Here is a 16,283-nt window from a genome sequence, read left to right as displayed (position 1 = left end):
CGGAAGTGAGTTCCTTACAGACGTCCATTTCTGTAAGCTGTTATTTATCCACATAGCTTTTTTTGCTGTGTTTACTGAGTGGACAATTTTATAATTTCACTTGTTTAGACTGACGGATTTTCTTCAGTCTTTGTGGTTACAATTTTTGCGAGGTGTTTTTGTATGTTGGGTTGTATTTCTTTTCGGGTTATTTATTCTGTTTGTATCTACCATGTCTTCCTTCGAGCAACTTCAGAAACAGGCTGCCGCTCTTGGTCTCTCAGGATCAGACATTGTGGACTACATCACCAGCCAGCAGGCACATGAGTGGGAGGAGCAAGCAGCTGAGCGACAAGCACAAAGGGAAGAAGCTAATCGACAAGAATGAGAAGCTGAGCGACAAGCACAAGCACAAAAGGAAGAAGCTGAGTGACAAGCACAAGCACAAAAGGAAGAAGCTGAGTGACAAGAGAGGTTAGAACTTGCCAAGCTGGAAGCTGAAACCGAGCAAATGCGTCTCACCGCTCAAGGTTAGCCTGACACTGTTACCATCCCAGATGTAGCTGTTCGTCCCACGTTACCAGTGTACCAAGGAGAAGACATCACTACTTATCTCAACCGTTTTGAGAGAGTGGCAGCGCTGTTACAGCTCGAACCAAGTACGTATGCTGTGAGGTTGGGATGTCTCTTAATGGGAAAAGCTGCTGATTTATACGTATCTCTCTCTCCTGAGACCACCGAAGATTATGAGGCTCTTAAGAAGTCTCTGTTGATAGGATTTAAGAAGACTGCAGACGGATATCACCTTGATTTCCGCAACGCTAAAATTAGAGACGGGGAAAATTATTCCCAGTTTTCAGTTCATTTAACCTGTCTATTTCAAAGCTGGTTAGAGGCTTCCCAAGTTCCGGAAAACTTCCATTCTCTAAAGGAGTTCATGATACTTCGCTGAATCCTGACATCCGCACCTTCATCAAAGAACACCGACCTTCGTCTCTTGTCCGAGCAGTGCAGCTAGCTGATGACTGGGCATCGGCACACTACACCAGCAAACCCTCCTTCAGGTCTTCTTCATGATCCTTCAAGCCTCTTCTCAAGAAAACACCGCCTGTTCACTTGTCACCTTCACCGACTTCTTCCACTACCAGGTGTCATGGATGTGGTGAGTTAGGTCATATTAAACCCCAGTGCCCCAAGAACCCTCGTGCCTTCAAAGAGAGTCCTCCATCTCAACCTTTCATGGTAGGATTTTGCCTGTCTGATCACAGTGTTCCTCGGCCCCTTGTTTTAGGCACCATTAATGGATTATGGACATCTTCAATCCTTAGGGATACTGGCTGTTCCTGCATTGTGGTTGCAGAAGAAGTTCTACCTGATGCTGACATTAGCAACTGCCGTTCCTGTCAAGTTGCTGACTACCTGGGCCGTGTTGATACCTTTCCCATCGTCCAGTGTTACATCAGGTGTCCTTACTTTGAAGGTTGGACTGACACGATTCGAGCTCCCATCAAATTTGCCAGTGTCCTAATAAGTAATGTCCCTGGGGTTCGTACACCAAAGGAACCATATCCTACCTTCAGTTATGATGAGCTAGTTTCCGTTCCAGGATTCTCATCTGCCTCAGCAGTAACACTTCCAGTCCAGAGTTTTGCGAAGCCTTCCTCTGTCTCCCAAGACTCTCTGCCTCCTGTTACTTCCTTTGTCTCCCAAGACTCTGTGCCTCCTGTTACTTCCTCTGTCTCCCAGGACTCTCGACCTCTTGTTACTTTGTCAGTATGTGCTGTGGAGACTCATGCCTCGACCACTAGGATGAAGCGCCTCCACCCACTTCATCTCCCGGATCTCCAGCCTCTGTCTGTCACTCCGGAGGAATTTGGCCATCTTCAGAGGACCTGTGATACTCTGACCATCGCCCACACCAAGGCTGCAACGGGAGAGATAGACCAAGCCCGGAACAAGTCCACCTTCCAGTTTCTTTACCAAGACGTTCTCCTCTATAGGAAGTGTCTCTCTTCACGCTGTCCAGAGAAGGTGGGGAAACTATGTTTAGTTGTTCCACAGAAGTGTCGGCCCATTGTATTGAATATTGCACATGAAAATCCTTTAGCTGGTCACTACTTTCATAGCAAGATGGAACAGAAGGTTGCTGACCAATTCTTCTGGCCGGGAATGGGTACTGACATCAGAATACACTGCTGTTCTTGCGACAAGTGCCAGCGCTTTTCTCAAAAGGGACGAGTAAAACCAGCCCCCCTGCAGCCTCTGCCCATCGTTACTGAACCCTTTGCTCGGGTTGCAATAGATCTGGTTGGACCCCTCTCACCTCCATCATCTGCTGGTCATAAGTATATCTTGACCCTAATAGATTTTTCCACAGGATTCCCCGAGGCTCTGCCATTAAAGGATATCGACTCTATTTCAGTGGCCAAAGCTCTCACCATCTTTTCCCGAGTCGGCATCCCACGTGAAGTCCTGTCCGACCATGTAACGCAGTTCACCTCGGCCTTGATGGAGGAACTACATTGGCTACTTGGAGACAAACCCATCTTTAGTACACCCTATCATCCCAGTGGCAACGGTCGCATCGAGAGGTTGCACAGTCCTGCGAAACCATGTGAGTGGCATAGATATCTAATACCAACCTTGTTTGCCGTTAGAGAAACTCCCAGTGACAGGACAGGATTCTCACCCTTCGAGCTACTCTATGGACGCAGCTTTCGTGGTCCTCTCTCCGTGCTCCGCAACCTGTGGGAAGACAAGACACTCCCACAAGATGAACGGACCAGCTTCCAGTATGTCCTAGAGCTTTGAGAGAAACTGGAGGAGTGCAGCAAAATTGCTGTTCAGAACGCTGAAGTAAGCAGCCGCCTCTACAAGACCTACTTCAACCACAAATCACAAGATAGGAACTTCAAGCCAGGAGAAGAGGTTCTTATCCTGCTACCCAGTGATACCAGCAAGCTCCTTGTGTCCTGGAAAGGCCCTTATAAGATCTTGGAGAAAAGGGGTAAGGTTGACTATCTTGTTGATGTTCCCCAAGTGCCTAAAGTCTTCCATGTTAATATTTTAAAGAAATACCATCGCTGAGCCCAAGTCCATTGTGCTCAGGTCCTAGATGAAGCTACTACGCCAGAAGCACTCTCGGCATCTGGGAAGGATGGACCAACCGTTATTGAGGAGCCGCTTCCCGATGAAGTGTTCCACACCCTGACGACACAGAGCTCCTCAGACTTCTCTGACCTTCGGCCTCATATAGGAGAAGCCCTCACCTGGGAACACCATTCCAATATTGAAGACCTTTTGGGTGAGTTTACGGATGTATTTTCCGATATTCCAGGTCACTGCACTACCTTGGAACATGACATCACCCTTACCACGACCGACCGAGTGCAGAGTAAGGTGTATCCAGTCCCTATTCATCTCCAGCCATCTTTCAAACAGGAAGTTGAGACATTCTTTCAACAGGAGATTATTCAACGCTCATCCTCTCCCCACTGTTCTCCTGTTGTAATGGTAAGGAAACCAGACAAGTCCTACCATATGGCCATTGACTACCGTCAGTTAAACTCCATCACTGTTTTCCATGCAGAACCCATTGGCAACATTACTGAAGACTTACCGTATTTCCCGTCTCATAAAACGCTACAAGTGGTAAGACGCACCCTATAATTAGCTAAGCAATTTTTGGAAAAAAAAGTTTTGAGGGTTTTGAGGGTTTTACAACCTACCTGAGCATCAGTTCCAAGTCAGCGACTCTACAGCACCAATAACAACATCAAAATATTGCTTTATTACAAAATATCAACAAAATTTTATAAAATAAATACTGTTAAAATAATTGTTACAAAATAACAAATTGTAGACATTTATTGATCCTCAAATCTTGCAAATTCATCGTTGCTACTGTGTTCATTGCTGCTGTCACTTTCCGTAGTTGAATCTGGGTCATCTACATCGGCGTCACGGTCTTCATAGAGAAATTCATTCTCAGTTCCATCCATCGCATTGCTTATTCCACATTTCTTGAATGATCTGACTATAACTTCTTCCTTCACTGCACCCCATGACGTCTTCACCCATTCACAGACTTGTGTAATAGATGGTCTTTTGAGTCGTCCTGTTGGCGTTACATCATGGTTACCAGCAGCCATCCACTTGCCCCACTCCTCACGCACGAAACCTTTAAAGGGCTTGTTGATGCAGACGTCTAAGGGTTGTAACTATGATGTTAAACTACCTGGAATGACTGCTTGTTTCGTATTTAATTGTTGGAGTTTTTTCTTTGTGGCTTCAGTTTTGTGGGCTCTAAACTGATCCCACACTAGTAACGCTGGTTTCTTCAACAAACCACCAGGACATTGTGACCAGACCTTCTCAAGCCACAGTTGAACTCCAGCCTCATCCATCCATCCTTTAGGGTGCACATGAACAAGAACACCAGCTGGGATCTTATCCTTAGGCATAGTTTTTCGTTTGAAAATAACTAGTGGTGGAAGTTTTCTGCTGTCTGCACAGCAGGCCAAAACAACTGTAAAGTGAGATTTCTCATGACCAGTTGTTTTTGTCACTCTCTTTGCTCCTTTATTTTCCACACTTTTGTTTGATGGGACATCAAAAGTCAACGGTACTTCATCCATATTGCCGATCTGTCCCATTTCATAATTTATCTCTTTTCTAGCATTGATCACGTATTTGTGGAATTCTAGCACTTTATCCTTGTATTCTGCAGGCAACTTCTGTGCAATCCTGATCTTCACTCTCATACTCAGATTGTTCCGCTTCATGAAGCGGTAGCACCAAGACGATGATCCAGTAAACTCATTTGCTGGTATGTTTCTTTCTGCCGCCAGTCTCGTTGCTTCTTCCATTATCATCTTCGTTGAGACGGAGTATCCTTTATTTCGGTGGTCACCTACCCATGTTTTCATGATTTCTTCAAGTTGTGGGAATTTTGCTTCCTTATAACGTAGTCCATGTTTCCTCTTTTTCGTTTTCTTTAATTCCTCTTCTTGCTGCCTCCATTCTCTTATAATTTTTTCGGTTGGTGGTGGTCCGAAGTGCCTCTCAGCTGCTCTGTTGCCATGCTGTTTTGCATATTCAAAAACGTCTAGCTTGTAATCGACAGTATAGGCTTTCCTTCTCTTCTTTTATGCCATTCTTGGAGGAGTATTGTCTGCTGAATGACAGGGAAGGCAAGGGGATTTGCGACGTCTGCTAGGATACCGTTAGTAGGCATGTTTGTGTGTAGATGGCGTTGGTGAGTCATCAAAACAACCAATTTACTTCATAACAATCGGTATTGTAAATATCTTGTTACCTTCATCAGAAAAAGTGCAGTATCAAAATAGATATCTTCGTATACTGTACCTTCATTAAACAAAGTGTAGTATCAAAGTAAATGATAATTGTAGGATTACATTGTATGTTTGTTGAGTGTGAGTGTTTCTATGTCATTCCTGGGGTGCTGGGGCTTGTCAGATACCCCTATCAACTTGACCTTCCAGTGTTAAGACGCAGGGTGATTTTGGGGGCATTTTTCAGGAAAAAAAGTGCTTCTTATGAGACGGGAAATATGGTACATAAATTCTCAGGATCCAAGTATTTCAGCGAGTTAGATCTGTGTAAAGCTTATTATCAAAAACCTCTTACCGACAGGGCCAAAGCTTTCACTGCCTTTCCAACCCACCTGGGGATAATGGAGTTTTGTCGTATGCCCTTCGGTCTCTCTACTGCCTGTGCTACCTACATTCACCTCATGCGCCTTGTACTCGCTGGACTATCCAACGTTTCCTTCTATTTTGATAGAAGGAATATTTTTGTTTACTCAAAGGACTGGCCTACACATCTTCAAGCTTTGCAAGGTATTCTTCAACGGCTGAGAGAACATCATCTCACCATCAAGCCATCTAAGTGTATTTTTGGCGTCTCCTTCATCCACTACCTCGAATTCATCGTCGACGGGACAAACCTTCGGCCTCAACATGACAAGACGAAGGACATCTCTGCCATGCTTCCACCTACCACCAAGAAGTTTCTCAAAGCTTTCCTTGGACTTGTGTCTTTTTACCAGATGTGTATTCCTCAGGCAGCTGAATACACCGGGCCCTTATCTGATCTCAAGAAGGCTGTTCCAGAACCCTTGATCTGGAGTGAGGATTTGTTGATGCGGTTTGAACACCTACAGAACCAGTTGGTCTGCCCACCAGTCCTCTGTCTGCCGAACCCAGATCTTGTCTTCGTCCTGAGAACTGATGCCTCTAGCCGCGGGATTGGGGCCATTCTTCTGCAGTACTACGACGACTGTCCCCATCCTGTTGCCTATGCCAGCTGGAAGCTACTTGACCGTAAAACCCGGTACTCCACCATCGAATGCAAGTGCCTTGCACTCATCTTTGCCATCAACAGGTTTGACTTTTACCTTCGCAGTAAGGAATTCATCTTGGAGGTTGACCACAAGCCTCTGTTATACCTGTCTACCTTCAAAGGCAAGAATGATAGACTGCTTCACTGGGCCTTGTCTCTTCAGGCCTACAAATTCAGAGTCGTCCATGTAGCAGGAAAAGATAATCTAGGTGCTGACTTGCTTAGTAGATTCTGTTGATCCTACTAATATTATGTAATCTACTTGCAGCAGATTCTTGTTTGGGGGGATGTGTAAGGGAGATACGCCGTGCCGGCTCTTCCTCCCTTCCTAACTATCTTCTATACGTTTCTATACACCCAGCCGGCTCTGTTATACCTGCCAGGCAGGCCCTTGTTAAGTTTTGGATCTCCAGTACCACGAGGCTTCAGTACCACGAGGCTTTGCTACTGGCTTTGGCTCCTCCCTTCATGAAGCTTCGGTACCACGAGGTTTTGCTACTGGCCTTGGCTCCGCCCTTTCCGAGGCTACGATGGGAGGCTGGTTTTGATGCCAGGACAGACACCAGCTCACCGTCTCTCAGTGAACATCTCGCCTCTCTTCAAGATGGTTCCTTGTCTCACCGGAAGAGCAGCCAGCCTGGGCTCCTGCTGCTTCTCTCCATATCTTCACCTGCTACCGCTGTCATCACCGTGCGGCACTCCAGCTTCTGGACTTCACTTCCTGGCTTGTTGCTGAGTGGATCTTCACTGGTGCGCCTAACCCCAATGACTCAGCACGCCGTCTCCTTGCACACGACAGCAGTGGTTCAGTTATTTATTGTCTCATAGTGTTAATACACTCATTTTGTTTTGTCTTGTTTTCCTTTCCAAAGGGCTAGTCTAATTAATCCTGGCTTAACATCATATATTTTGAGGGCGAGAGAACGTGACCTCCCGTTTCCTTCACACATACTTAATGCGGGTCTATGACATCTGCCTTCCTTGGATGACGTGATACTCGCATGTGATAAGATCAACTTAAAGATCCCAGTGACCAATCCTGCCATCATCAAGGTAGTGAGTGTTGGCAGAAAATTTGTTGGCACACGGCTTTCACTTACTAATAAACTGTTGACGAAGGCACTGGTTCCCATTACCCACTGCTTTAGTGATTTTAGTGAGAAGACAGATTAGCCCTTAAAGTCTACCTTGATGGTCTTAATAACAGCCTATGACTGCTAACTTCTGCTGTTAACTACATCAATCAGCTATGGAAAGAGTTTGCACAGGCTCATGTGAATGACTCTGCCTTGGCAGACTTCTGCAATCGGGACTGTGAAGGCAGCAAGGATGAATTGTTCCCCTTTGATGTTATAAAGAAATGTGAGTACATACAAGAGACCAAAAAACTTGGGAGGCCCAACTTCCATTATTACACAGCTCCTGGGAGATGGTTTGCATCACCTCACCAGCTACTTTGACCACCTCACCCATAACAGTCAAGGCCACATTTCCAGGCAAGGCCTTTTATAGGCCAGAGGCCTTCCCAGGAGAGGGGGGATGCTGAGACACATAACTCTCCAGTGAGACTACTGTTGGTAAGTCCCTTGTTAATGCTTTCGGTTAACACCTGATATTTTTTTGTGGCGGGAAAATTTTTATTGCTAGATTGCACTGGTGTCGTCTCATCGAACAAATGTATTCACGATGTGGCACATGGAAATTTTAAGTTTTTGTGGATATTCCCATACAGAGGTTTCCACTGGCTTCTCTCAACTTGTCTCTTGAAGATCAAAAAGTCCTGGACTCTTCCATGTTGAAGTTCTTAGAGCACAAAATAGTTGAATTATGTGCACCAGAGTATCATGGGTTCCTTTTTAAGAGATAGCACAGCCAGTTATTCTGAATTTGAACGAACTTAATAATTATGTTGACCATGTACTTTTTAAGATGGATACCCTCAAGATGTGATACCCTTAATCTACTACAACCGTTCTTTCATGTCTGTTGGTTTCACAAATGCATACTTTTTAGTCTATGTGAGGCCAAAGGACAGGAACTGGTTCCAATTCTTTGCATATCTCTAAGTTTCACTTCACTTGGCTTCTGCAGGGCTCAACTTCTGCGCCTTGCATTTTTACTAAATTGTTGAAACCAGTCCTCTTGCATCTTTGTAAACTTGGAATTTTTGTGTCATGCTACTTGGATGATTACATTTTTATTGCTGACTCTGCTTATACTTTAAGGTCTAATGTGTCTTATGCTCTGTGCATTTTTGACTCCTTAGGACTCACTGTCAATCCACACAAATGTGTACTACAGCCTACCCAAGAAATTGAATTCCTTGGTGTGATGTTAATTTCTGTTGACATGACTGCCTCTTTGACACCCAGGAGAAGAGAGCACATTAGGTACTGGGTTTCATACTGCTGAACAAAAATGTAATATCTTTGTTTGAGCTTTCCTTCTTTATTGGTATGGCTGTAGCTTCTGATCCTACTGTGGAGTTGCCTCCACTCAAGTTTAGGTACTTAGATATATTTCATAGAAGAGAACTTGCTCGCCATCATGGGAATCATAGTTCATCTGTTCTCTTGGACAGTCATGCTCGGGACTTAATTAACTGGTGCGTTGATAATATTGCTTCACAAACAAACTCATTATGATCCTGTCCCCACCACCTAGAATTGGTTTGTGATACTTCCCTGATGGGTTGGGGTGCAGTGGTGGATACTTTACCTTCATGTGATAAAATAACAGATTTTTTAATGGGCTGTGTCAAGGAGTATTATTTTGTCAACATAGCATATATGTACAATAAAACTTAGTACAAAGGGCCATGTACCCAAAGGTGCAGTGTGGTGTGCTATCTATTCTAAGGGTACTGTACTCTATTTGCTTACAGTATTTACAATGGTCTACATCAGGGGTGGGCAAACCTTTCATTGCTAGGGCCACATTAAAAAAAAATCAATGTTTTAGGGCTGCATACTATATTAACCCAAAATCATTCATATTTTAAATACAAAATTATTGGCTTCTAAAGAAAAAGCCATTCTCACACACATGTGCATACTTGTGGGAAGAAAATGAAATGCTCACAATACTATTTGGCATATTTATTAACTTGCTCTTTCAAATTTACTAACATTAGTCAGGCTGCATGAATTCCTTTGGCGAGCTGAATGCAGCCTGCGGACTGTAGTTTGCCCACACCTGGTCTACATGATACAGAGGCAGACAAACAATCCCGAGTGAATAGCATGGATACATAATGAATGTTATAGCTACTGTTTTTCAAAGCCTTCCTCAGCTCTATTACACACCTGATGTTGGTGTGTTGGCCATTTGCATAAATAGCCAATTTCTTCCTTATGTTTCCTGGAAGCCAGATCCTGTGTCTTTCATACTAATAGTTTCATGACGACCTGGTCAAGCAAAAATTTTTGTTTGCTTTTCCACCTTTCAATATTATATATATCAAGAGTCATCCTGAAAATTTAGAAGACAAAGCTACAGTAATGATGATTTTCCTATTGTGGCTGACTCAAGTCTGGTTCCCAACAGCTTTCCAGCTACTAGCAGAAGCCCCTGTTCTCTTTCCTTGACCTTCCCTAGTGCTGCCATAACTCCCACTCTCACATTATCAAGCTGAAGGGTTGAATTTAACAGTGACGATATTATCAGAGAATCGTACACAAGTCAAAGCCTTTCATCAGACATTGCCAGATTTCTGCTTCACTCCTGGAGAGCAATCACAAGGATACAGTATGGGTCGCATATCAAGATATGGCTGTCTTTTTGCCTCTACAGGAAAATTTATTTCCTTCAGCCATCTCTGACATTAGATTTTGTCTTTGCAGAATTTAGGAAGGGAACAGGTCGTTTCGTGTTGATGGAGATCAACACGAAACGATCAACCATGTCAGCAGTAGCAAGTATTAATGGTCAACCGACAAGACAAAATCCCTTGGTTGCCAGGTTTGTGAAAGTGGTCTTCCAGAAGAGACCATCCCCACTCCCTTACCACCTGGTGTCATCAGTTGATCTTAGATTACTTAGTAGGTCTTGGGTTCAGTGAAGACTTGTTTCTAATTCAATCGTTAAGGAAATTAAGTACCTTTGTGTTACTGTTCTCTAGTCATTGCTGGCAGACTTTGCATCTGTAAGACATTAGGAACATTTCAGACAGTTGGGTCTCTTTCAGGATTGGTGATCCTCTAAAAACTTCTAGACCAGGGGAACATTTATCAGAATTGGCTTTTATAGCCCATCCCCCAGACAGGAGGTTATGTGTTGTCACCTCAATGGAGAGCTATCTCAAATGCACCAACAACTTGCGGGGTTGACTCACTGGGTTTTTTCTAACCACAAGACCACCAATAAAGATGGCTTCATGGGACACTTATCATCGCTGGACAAAAGATGTAATGTGAGCTGCTGGCATTGATCTTACCATTTTTTTACCTCACTCCACCAGGTCAGTGTCAGCCAGTAAGGCAGCCCCATGACTTCCTTTGTCCACAGTCTCCTCTACTATTGGTTGGTCCAGGGAATCTACATTCACTAAATAATACAGAAGGCCAATAAGTGACGCTGGTAATTTTTTCCAGTGATCCTCCTTGATATGCAATAATTAATTCACTTAACTTTTGGCACTCTTGTACACATTGTGGTAAAATATGCTGTTTTTACAATTGTTTAGCCTTTGTTACTGTTTTTCAAATATAGTGGTGCCTTGGAATACAAACTTAATCCATTCAAAATTTTGTTCTTACTCCAAAGCATCAAAATACACTGCTGGTCAGAGCGGAAGGCGCGAAAGGGACAACTACTTCCACGCTGACCAAATTTCATTCATCCCTTCTTAACTCCTAAACATACGGCGGGAGTTACTGTATGTCGCTATCTGACAACTCTGCAGCTCTAGTTGTCAAAGTAGATATGTTGACTTAGTCAACATTCCTCTGTGGTTCGTGTGGTTGCATTTGAATTTTCTTTCACTCTCCCTCACGGGCTCTTTTTGTGGTTGTGTGAGCTTACCATTGTGCCCTGTTACTACCTATTATGGGACCTAGGACACTAATTAGTAAGGCCCAAATCTCAGTCATTTGTGCCTCAGTGAGGGAGAATAAGTCAAATCAAGAAACTGCTGCAAACGCTGGCAAATGTCTCAGAATTGTTCAACATTGGACCAAAATTTATCGTGAGGCAGAAAGAGACGCTTCGCCACCACCTTACAAGCCTGAAGGGCATAAGCGCAGTGTGAGCCAGAGAACTCAGAACATTATTTGAAGACAGCTTTAGGCCAACCCTCCCATACACAGCAAAAAACTTTAGGCTAGAAACCCTCTGTGCTGGGTGGGGTGAGTGAAAGGAGTGTGGGGAGATATGTGAAAGGCGACATGGGATAACGGAGTTGCCGCACAGTTTCAAAACCTTGCTTCAGTCATGATTACTTTAACAGTAGGCAAGCAGTTTGTATCTCAGCACAAAGATTGGAACTTAGGTAAGTGTCGTAGGGTACATTGGTCAGATGAGGCAAGCTTTCAGATTACAGACAACCAGAGAAACCGTGTGTACCGCAGACCCGATAGTAACCATCATGATCCACGCTACACAACACACACATTAAAATCCAGATTCTTTGATGGTGTGGGGTTGTTTTTCTTACTATGGTCTTGAAAAATTAATGTTTTTGCCTAAGAATGTTCGTATGAACCAAAATAACTACTTTGAGCTAATTCTAGATGAGTTAGATGAGTGTATGGAAAAGTACAATGCTGATACTTTCATGCAAGATGGTGCACCATGCCAAAGTTAATTGTTGACTGGTTTGATTTCTGCAATATCAGCCTTTTAAAACCTTGGCCCGCAAGTTCCCCAGACCTTAACCCTATAAAAAATCCCTGGGCATACATAAAACTGAAGCTAAAGGAGAGAGATACCTCCTCCCTCCCACGCCTCCAGGCCGCTATTCAGGACATATGGGACAATATTGACGCTCAGTATCTCCACCACCTGGGTGATTCACTTCCCAGGAGACTCAAAAGGTCAAGAAAGCACGAGGGTACCCTATCAATCACTAGTTTAGGTGAATACCCTCATTAAAACATACTTTCTGTGTCTTTAATCTCCTTCATAAAATGTAACAGGTACCGCGCCTTCTGCAGTGTACATGTATTCTTATGGAAGAAATTATAATTCGTTCCAAACCACCTCCCAAGACCAAAAAAATTGTATTTTTCATCTAATTTCTTACTTTTTGCCTACTATTACTGTATATACTACTACTACTATTATGCTATAACTATAGAAGATAGGAAAATAAAGCAGGAAAGTAAGCAAAACATACTATAATGAAAATTCAACTTCTCATGGTCAGAAACAAGCATCACCACATCCTCCTCATGTGACTCCATCACCACACACTCTTATATAAGCCAATAAGTTTTTCTTTGATATACTGCATTCATTATGGAAAATAAATCAGGGAAATAAGCAAACTGTAATATGAAAATTTAACTTCTTCGCAGTCAGAAACAAGCGTCAACACCTCCTCCTCAGACGACTCCATCAAGCCAGCAATACGCACTCTTATCTAAACCAATAACGATTCCAATATTGTCATGCATCATAATATGTTTCTGAACTGCTTATTTATCCATGGAAATACATGTATATCTTATATCTCACCAAGAAATACATTAAAAATTATAAAATACAGCATACTGACATAAGTGCTCTCACCATCCTCACGCTTGGTGCCCTCACACTTCCACAAACATATCCTTGTAAAAGCTGATACATGATTGGCTAAGTGTCCACCATCTTGAAAACAATGGGCCAATGACAGGCCTCGATATATGACATAGCCTCAAGCATAAACAAACTGTGCGGCATAAAGGAGCGCGCACGGTCCAGATATAAAATATATCTGGACCTTGGGAGCGTGGCTTCTGAAAAGCGCTATGATCTGATGGGCTCTAATGTAAGAGCCACGATCGTGCCTGACAGGCTATAAGGGTTAAGGCTTTTAATTCATGAGCTGGATACTCTCCCTTCCCCTCAGATTTTTTAGAATCTTCCATGTATGTCTCGTGACCATGTGTGCTGCTATGCTAGGCAATGATCTTAATAACTAGAAAAAAATTAATATTATCTGCAGCACTACAAAACAACAACCAAACAACTGCAAACAACATTCCGGAGGCACTGAGGCAGCGTGGTGCCCCAGCATGCAGTCAGCAATCTGTTGACCATGTTTGTTATTGTTCGCACTCCAAAGCAAAGTTAGTCCTCCAGTGCAAAAGAAAAAAAATTTTGTTCGTAATCCAAATTGTTCGTACTTCAAGGTATCACTGTAATAAAATGATCCAGCTTCAACACTATTTCCCTTTAGCCCTTTGTTGGCTTGGTAGATTTGAGGAACCATTTTAAAGCCCTCATTGGCTACTGGTGATGTCGGTTAAATAGTCATGAAGTTAAATTATAAGATTAAAGGAATACTTACTAAGTGTGATGTTTGGTCATGATTTCATGAACATTTAACTGCATCACTAAGGTAGTAAATGCCCTGTTGTTCTCATGTTGCTAAGTTATAGCAACAACTGGAATATACTGACTGCTTCCTCAAACCCACTCTCTGAAGGACTGATGTGGAAATGGTGAAGCAAGCATCTCATTTATTACCTCAGTGACGCAGTTAGATAAATGTTCATAAAATCACAATCAAACATCATGCTTGGTAAATATTTGTTTAATATTGTAATTATGCAGACTTTAAGGCATCAAAACACCCACTATGTGCTTGCACACATTAATATTATTGTATATTTTTGAAATTATTCTATATTTGTTTTTACAGAAACTCCAGAACCTGATACCATCAGCCAGGCTGTCCATGACATCCTTGGCGAAGATAATGTGACCCTGCAAGGTATTTCAGAGGATACTGACTGTACCCTTGACAATCATCAGCCTATAGTTGACAGGTAAATACAGACAATCAACCAATGAGGGTGGTGGATTATGATGTGGTTGTGTGGATGAGGCCTGGCACACTTGTAGTATGTTAATGCACGTGAAGCTGCTGTTAGCTGTTGGCTAAATAAAAATCAAAACTATGCTGCAATAATAACATTTACATGGTTGATTTATTTACATGATTCTTAATGGTTTTCACATAAAACTCATTTAACACATACACACATTCTCTCTCTCTCTCTCTCTCTCTCTCTCTCTCTCTCTCTCTCTCTCTGATACTTACACACACACAAGGAAAAACACTACCAAAAAAAAATTGCTGTGTAATGGAACTCTTCTATTACAGCAACAGCTGGCTTGAGTCAGTGCAAATATCCGCACCCCCTGGTACGTCACCTGCTGCTACGTCGACTGCACCAACTGTGTGGGACCCAGCACCTCCTGCTGTGTCACCCGCACCACCCAGCGTGAAGCAGCCTGAGTTGGAGCAGCAGGGTAGAGCTGATTATTTAGCTTTACAAAGGAAAAAATTACTTTTAGAAATAGAAGTATTAGAGCTCCAAAAAAAATTGTACCTTATGAATTTAAGTCAGCCTGAATACAATAACACTTCACATAAATAAATTAAAAGACTGCTATAGCTCTCTTTGGATGAATGGATCTAATTTTTAATGTCAAAATAAGTCAGCAATCTATGAGACTACTCAAAACTCTGATTAAGTTAAGGGTTCCATATACATAAATATTGATAATAGCAGATCACAGTATCTCACCAGGTAGTATGTTGTGGAGAACAGTGACTGCAGTGGCCTTTGGTTTATCAATTATCATTTCTGGAGAAGACAAAAAATTCATTTGAAGTGAGGCTGATTATAGCTATACATATAACAATCATTGTGTATGTGTATGGGATAAAATACTGTTGGGTTAATAGTAATATTAAGACACTGAAAAGAATATTAGAGAAGTGATCCTGGTAGCATAGACCAGCTTGAGGATGTCCTTCAGCCAAACTCACATCTACCTCTGGGAAATGCAACATATTGTTTTATCTACTGCTATTGCTTCCTCCTCCTCCTCCTAAAATGTATACATAAATATGAAACACATACATAAAAAAAATGTAATAGTTATTGATAATCAAAAATGTAAAGAGTACAATACTGATATCAAAGCTCGCATTATCACAGAAATGCTTGAATAAATAATTGCACTCAACTTGCATAATTATGTACAATTTATAGTATGCTATTGTAGAGCATAAGGCTCAGAAATACTACTGTTATCAAGATCATATCTCTCTGTGAACATAAATGCTTTTCATGTCTTCTTAAATGAAGTAATATTTGTAATGTCCTTAACATATGTAGGCAATCTGTCATAAACTTTTGGGGCATGCCTGTGTTTAGATTAAATTGTGTAATGGTGGTCTCTCACATATTTGTATTATTATATTATATTAGATTACTATGTTATAGATAATTATGTATTTGTTTATATGTATTCAATATACATCGTGCTTAGTGATTTGCATGATGGGAGATTTACATGTTCCCAGGTCTGCCCCTGATGGCGTCCCTTGGCTGAGTTGTGGCTTGCCTACTACCAGCACCATGCACTCTCATCTCGCTCCACTTCAGACTCTGTACTTACTTGGCCTTTTCTGCTAATACAGCAAGTGTATCCACCTGTGGTTTAATCTCACCTCTACCCTCTAGACTGCTGGTGTTCACCAGTGCCCTGCACCACTACAATGGCATTAACATGTCTCTGATATATTATGGTTTACCAGTCCTCATTGCTTGAAATGTTAAGACACAAACTTTACACATAATTCTGGCTTGAACAGGTAACCAGTGCAGCTTAATGAGGACAAGGAATATTCTATCATAGGGTGATACATTTTGTTTTTAATCTGGCAGCCTTATTCATGATTAATTATATCTTCTTTAATTGATACTTTGGCAATTTATGGT

The 16,283-nt window shown here is 42.3% G+C and overlaps 1 protein-coding gene across 1 annotated transcript in view; it reads left to right on the top strand.

The window, feature by feature from the left end:
- The window catches only part of LOC123513262 (Down syndrome cell adhesion molecule-like protein Dscam2), a 100,873-nt gene extending 84,879 nt beyond the window's left edge, over positions 1 to 15,994 (top strand). Inside the window, exons 12-13 of the mRNA XM_045270333.1 lie at positions 14,189 to 14,315; positions 14,654 to 15,994. Coding sequence (XP_045126268.1) covers positions 14,189 to 14,315; positions 14,654 to 14,930 — 404 coding nt within the window. The 3' untranslated portion in view covers positions 14,931 to 15,994. The remainder of the gene's footprint in view (positions 1 to 14,188; positions 14,316 to 14,653) is intronic.
- Positions 15,995 to 16,283: the final 289 nt, after the last annotated feature.

This window comes from Portunus trituberculatus, chromosome 35 (genome assembly GCF_017591435.1).
Source record: "Portunus trituberculatus isolate SZX2019 chromosome 35, ASM1759143v1, whole genome shotgun sequence".
Classification (NCBI taxonomy): domain Eukaryota; kingdom Metazoa; phylum Arthropoda; class Malacostraca; order Decapoda; family Portunidae; genus Portunus; species Portunus trituberculatus.
Note: the sequence above shows the minus strand (reverse complement) of the source record. Positions and strands in the feature narration are given on the sequence as shown.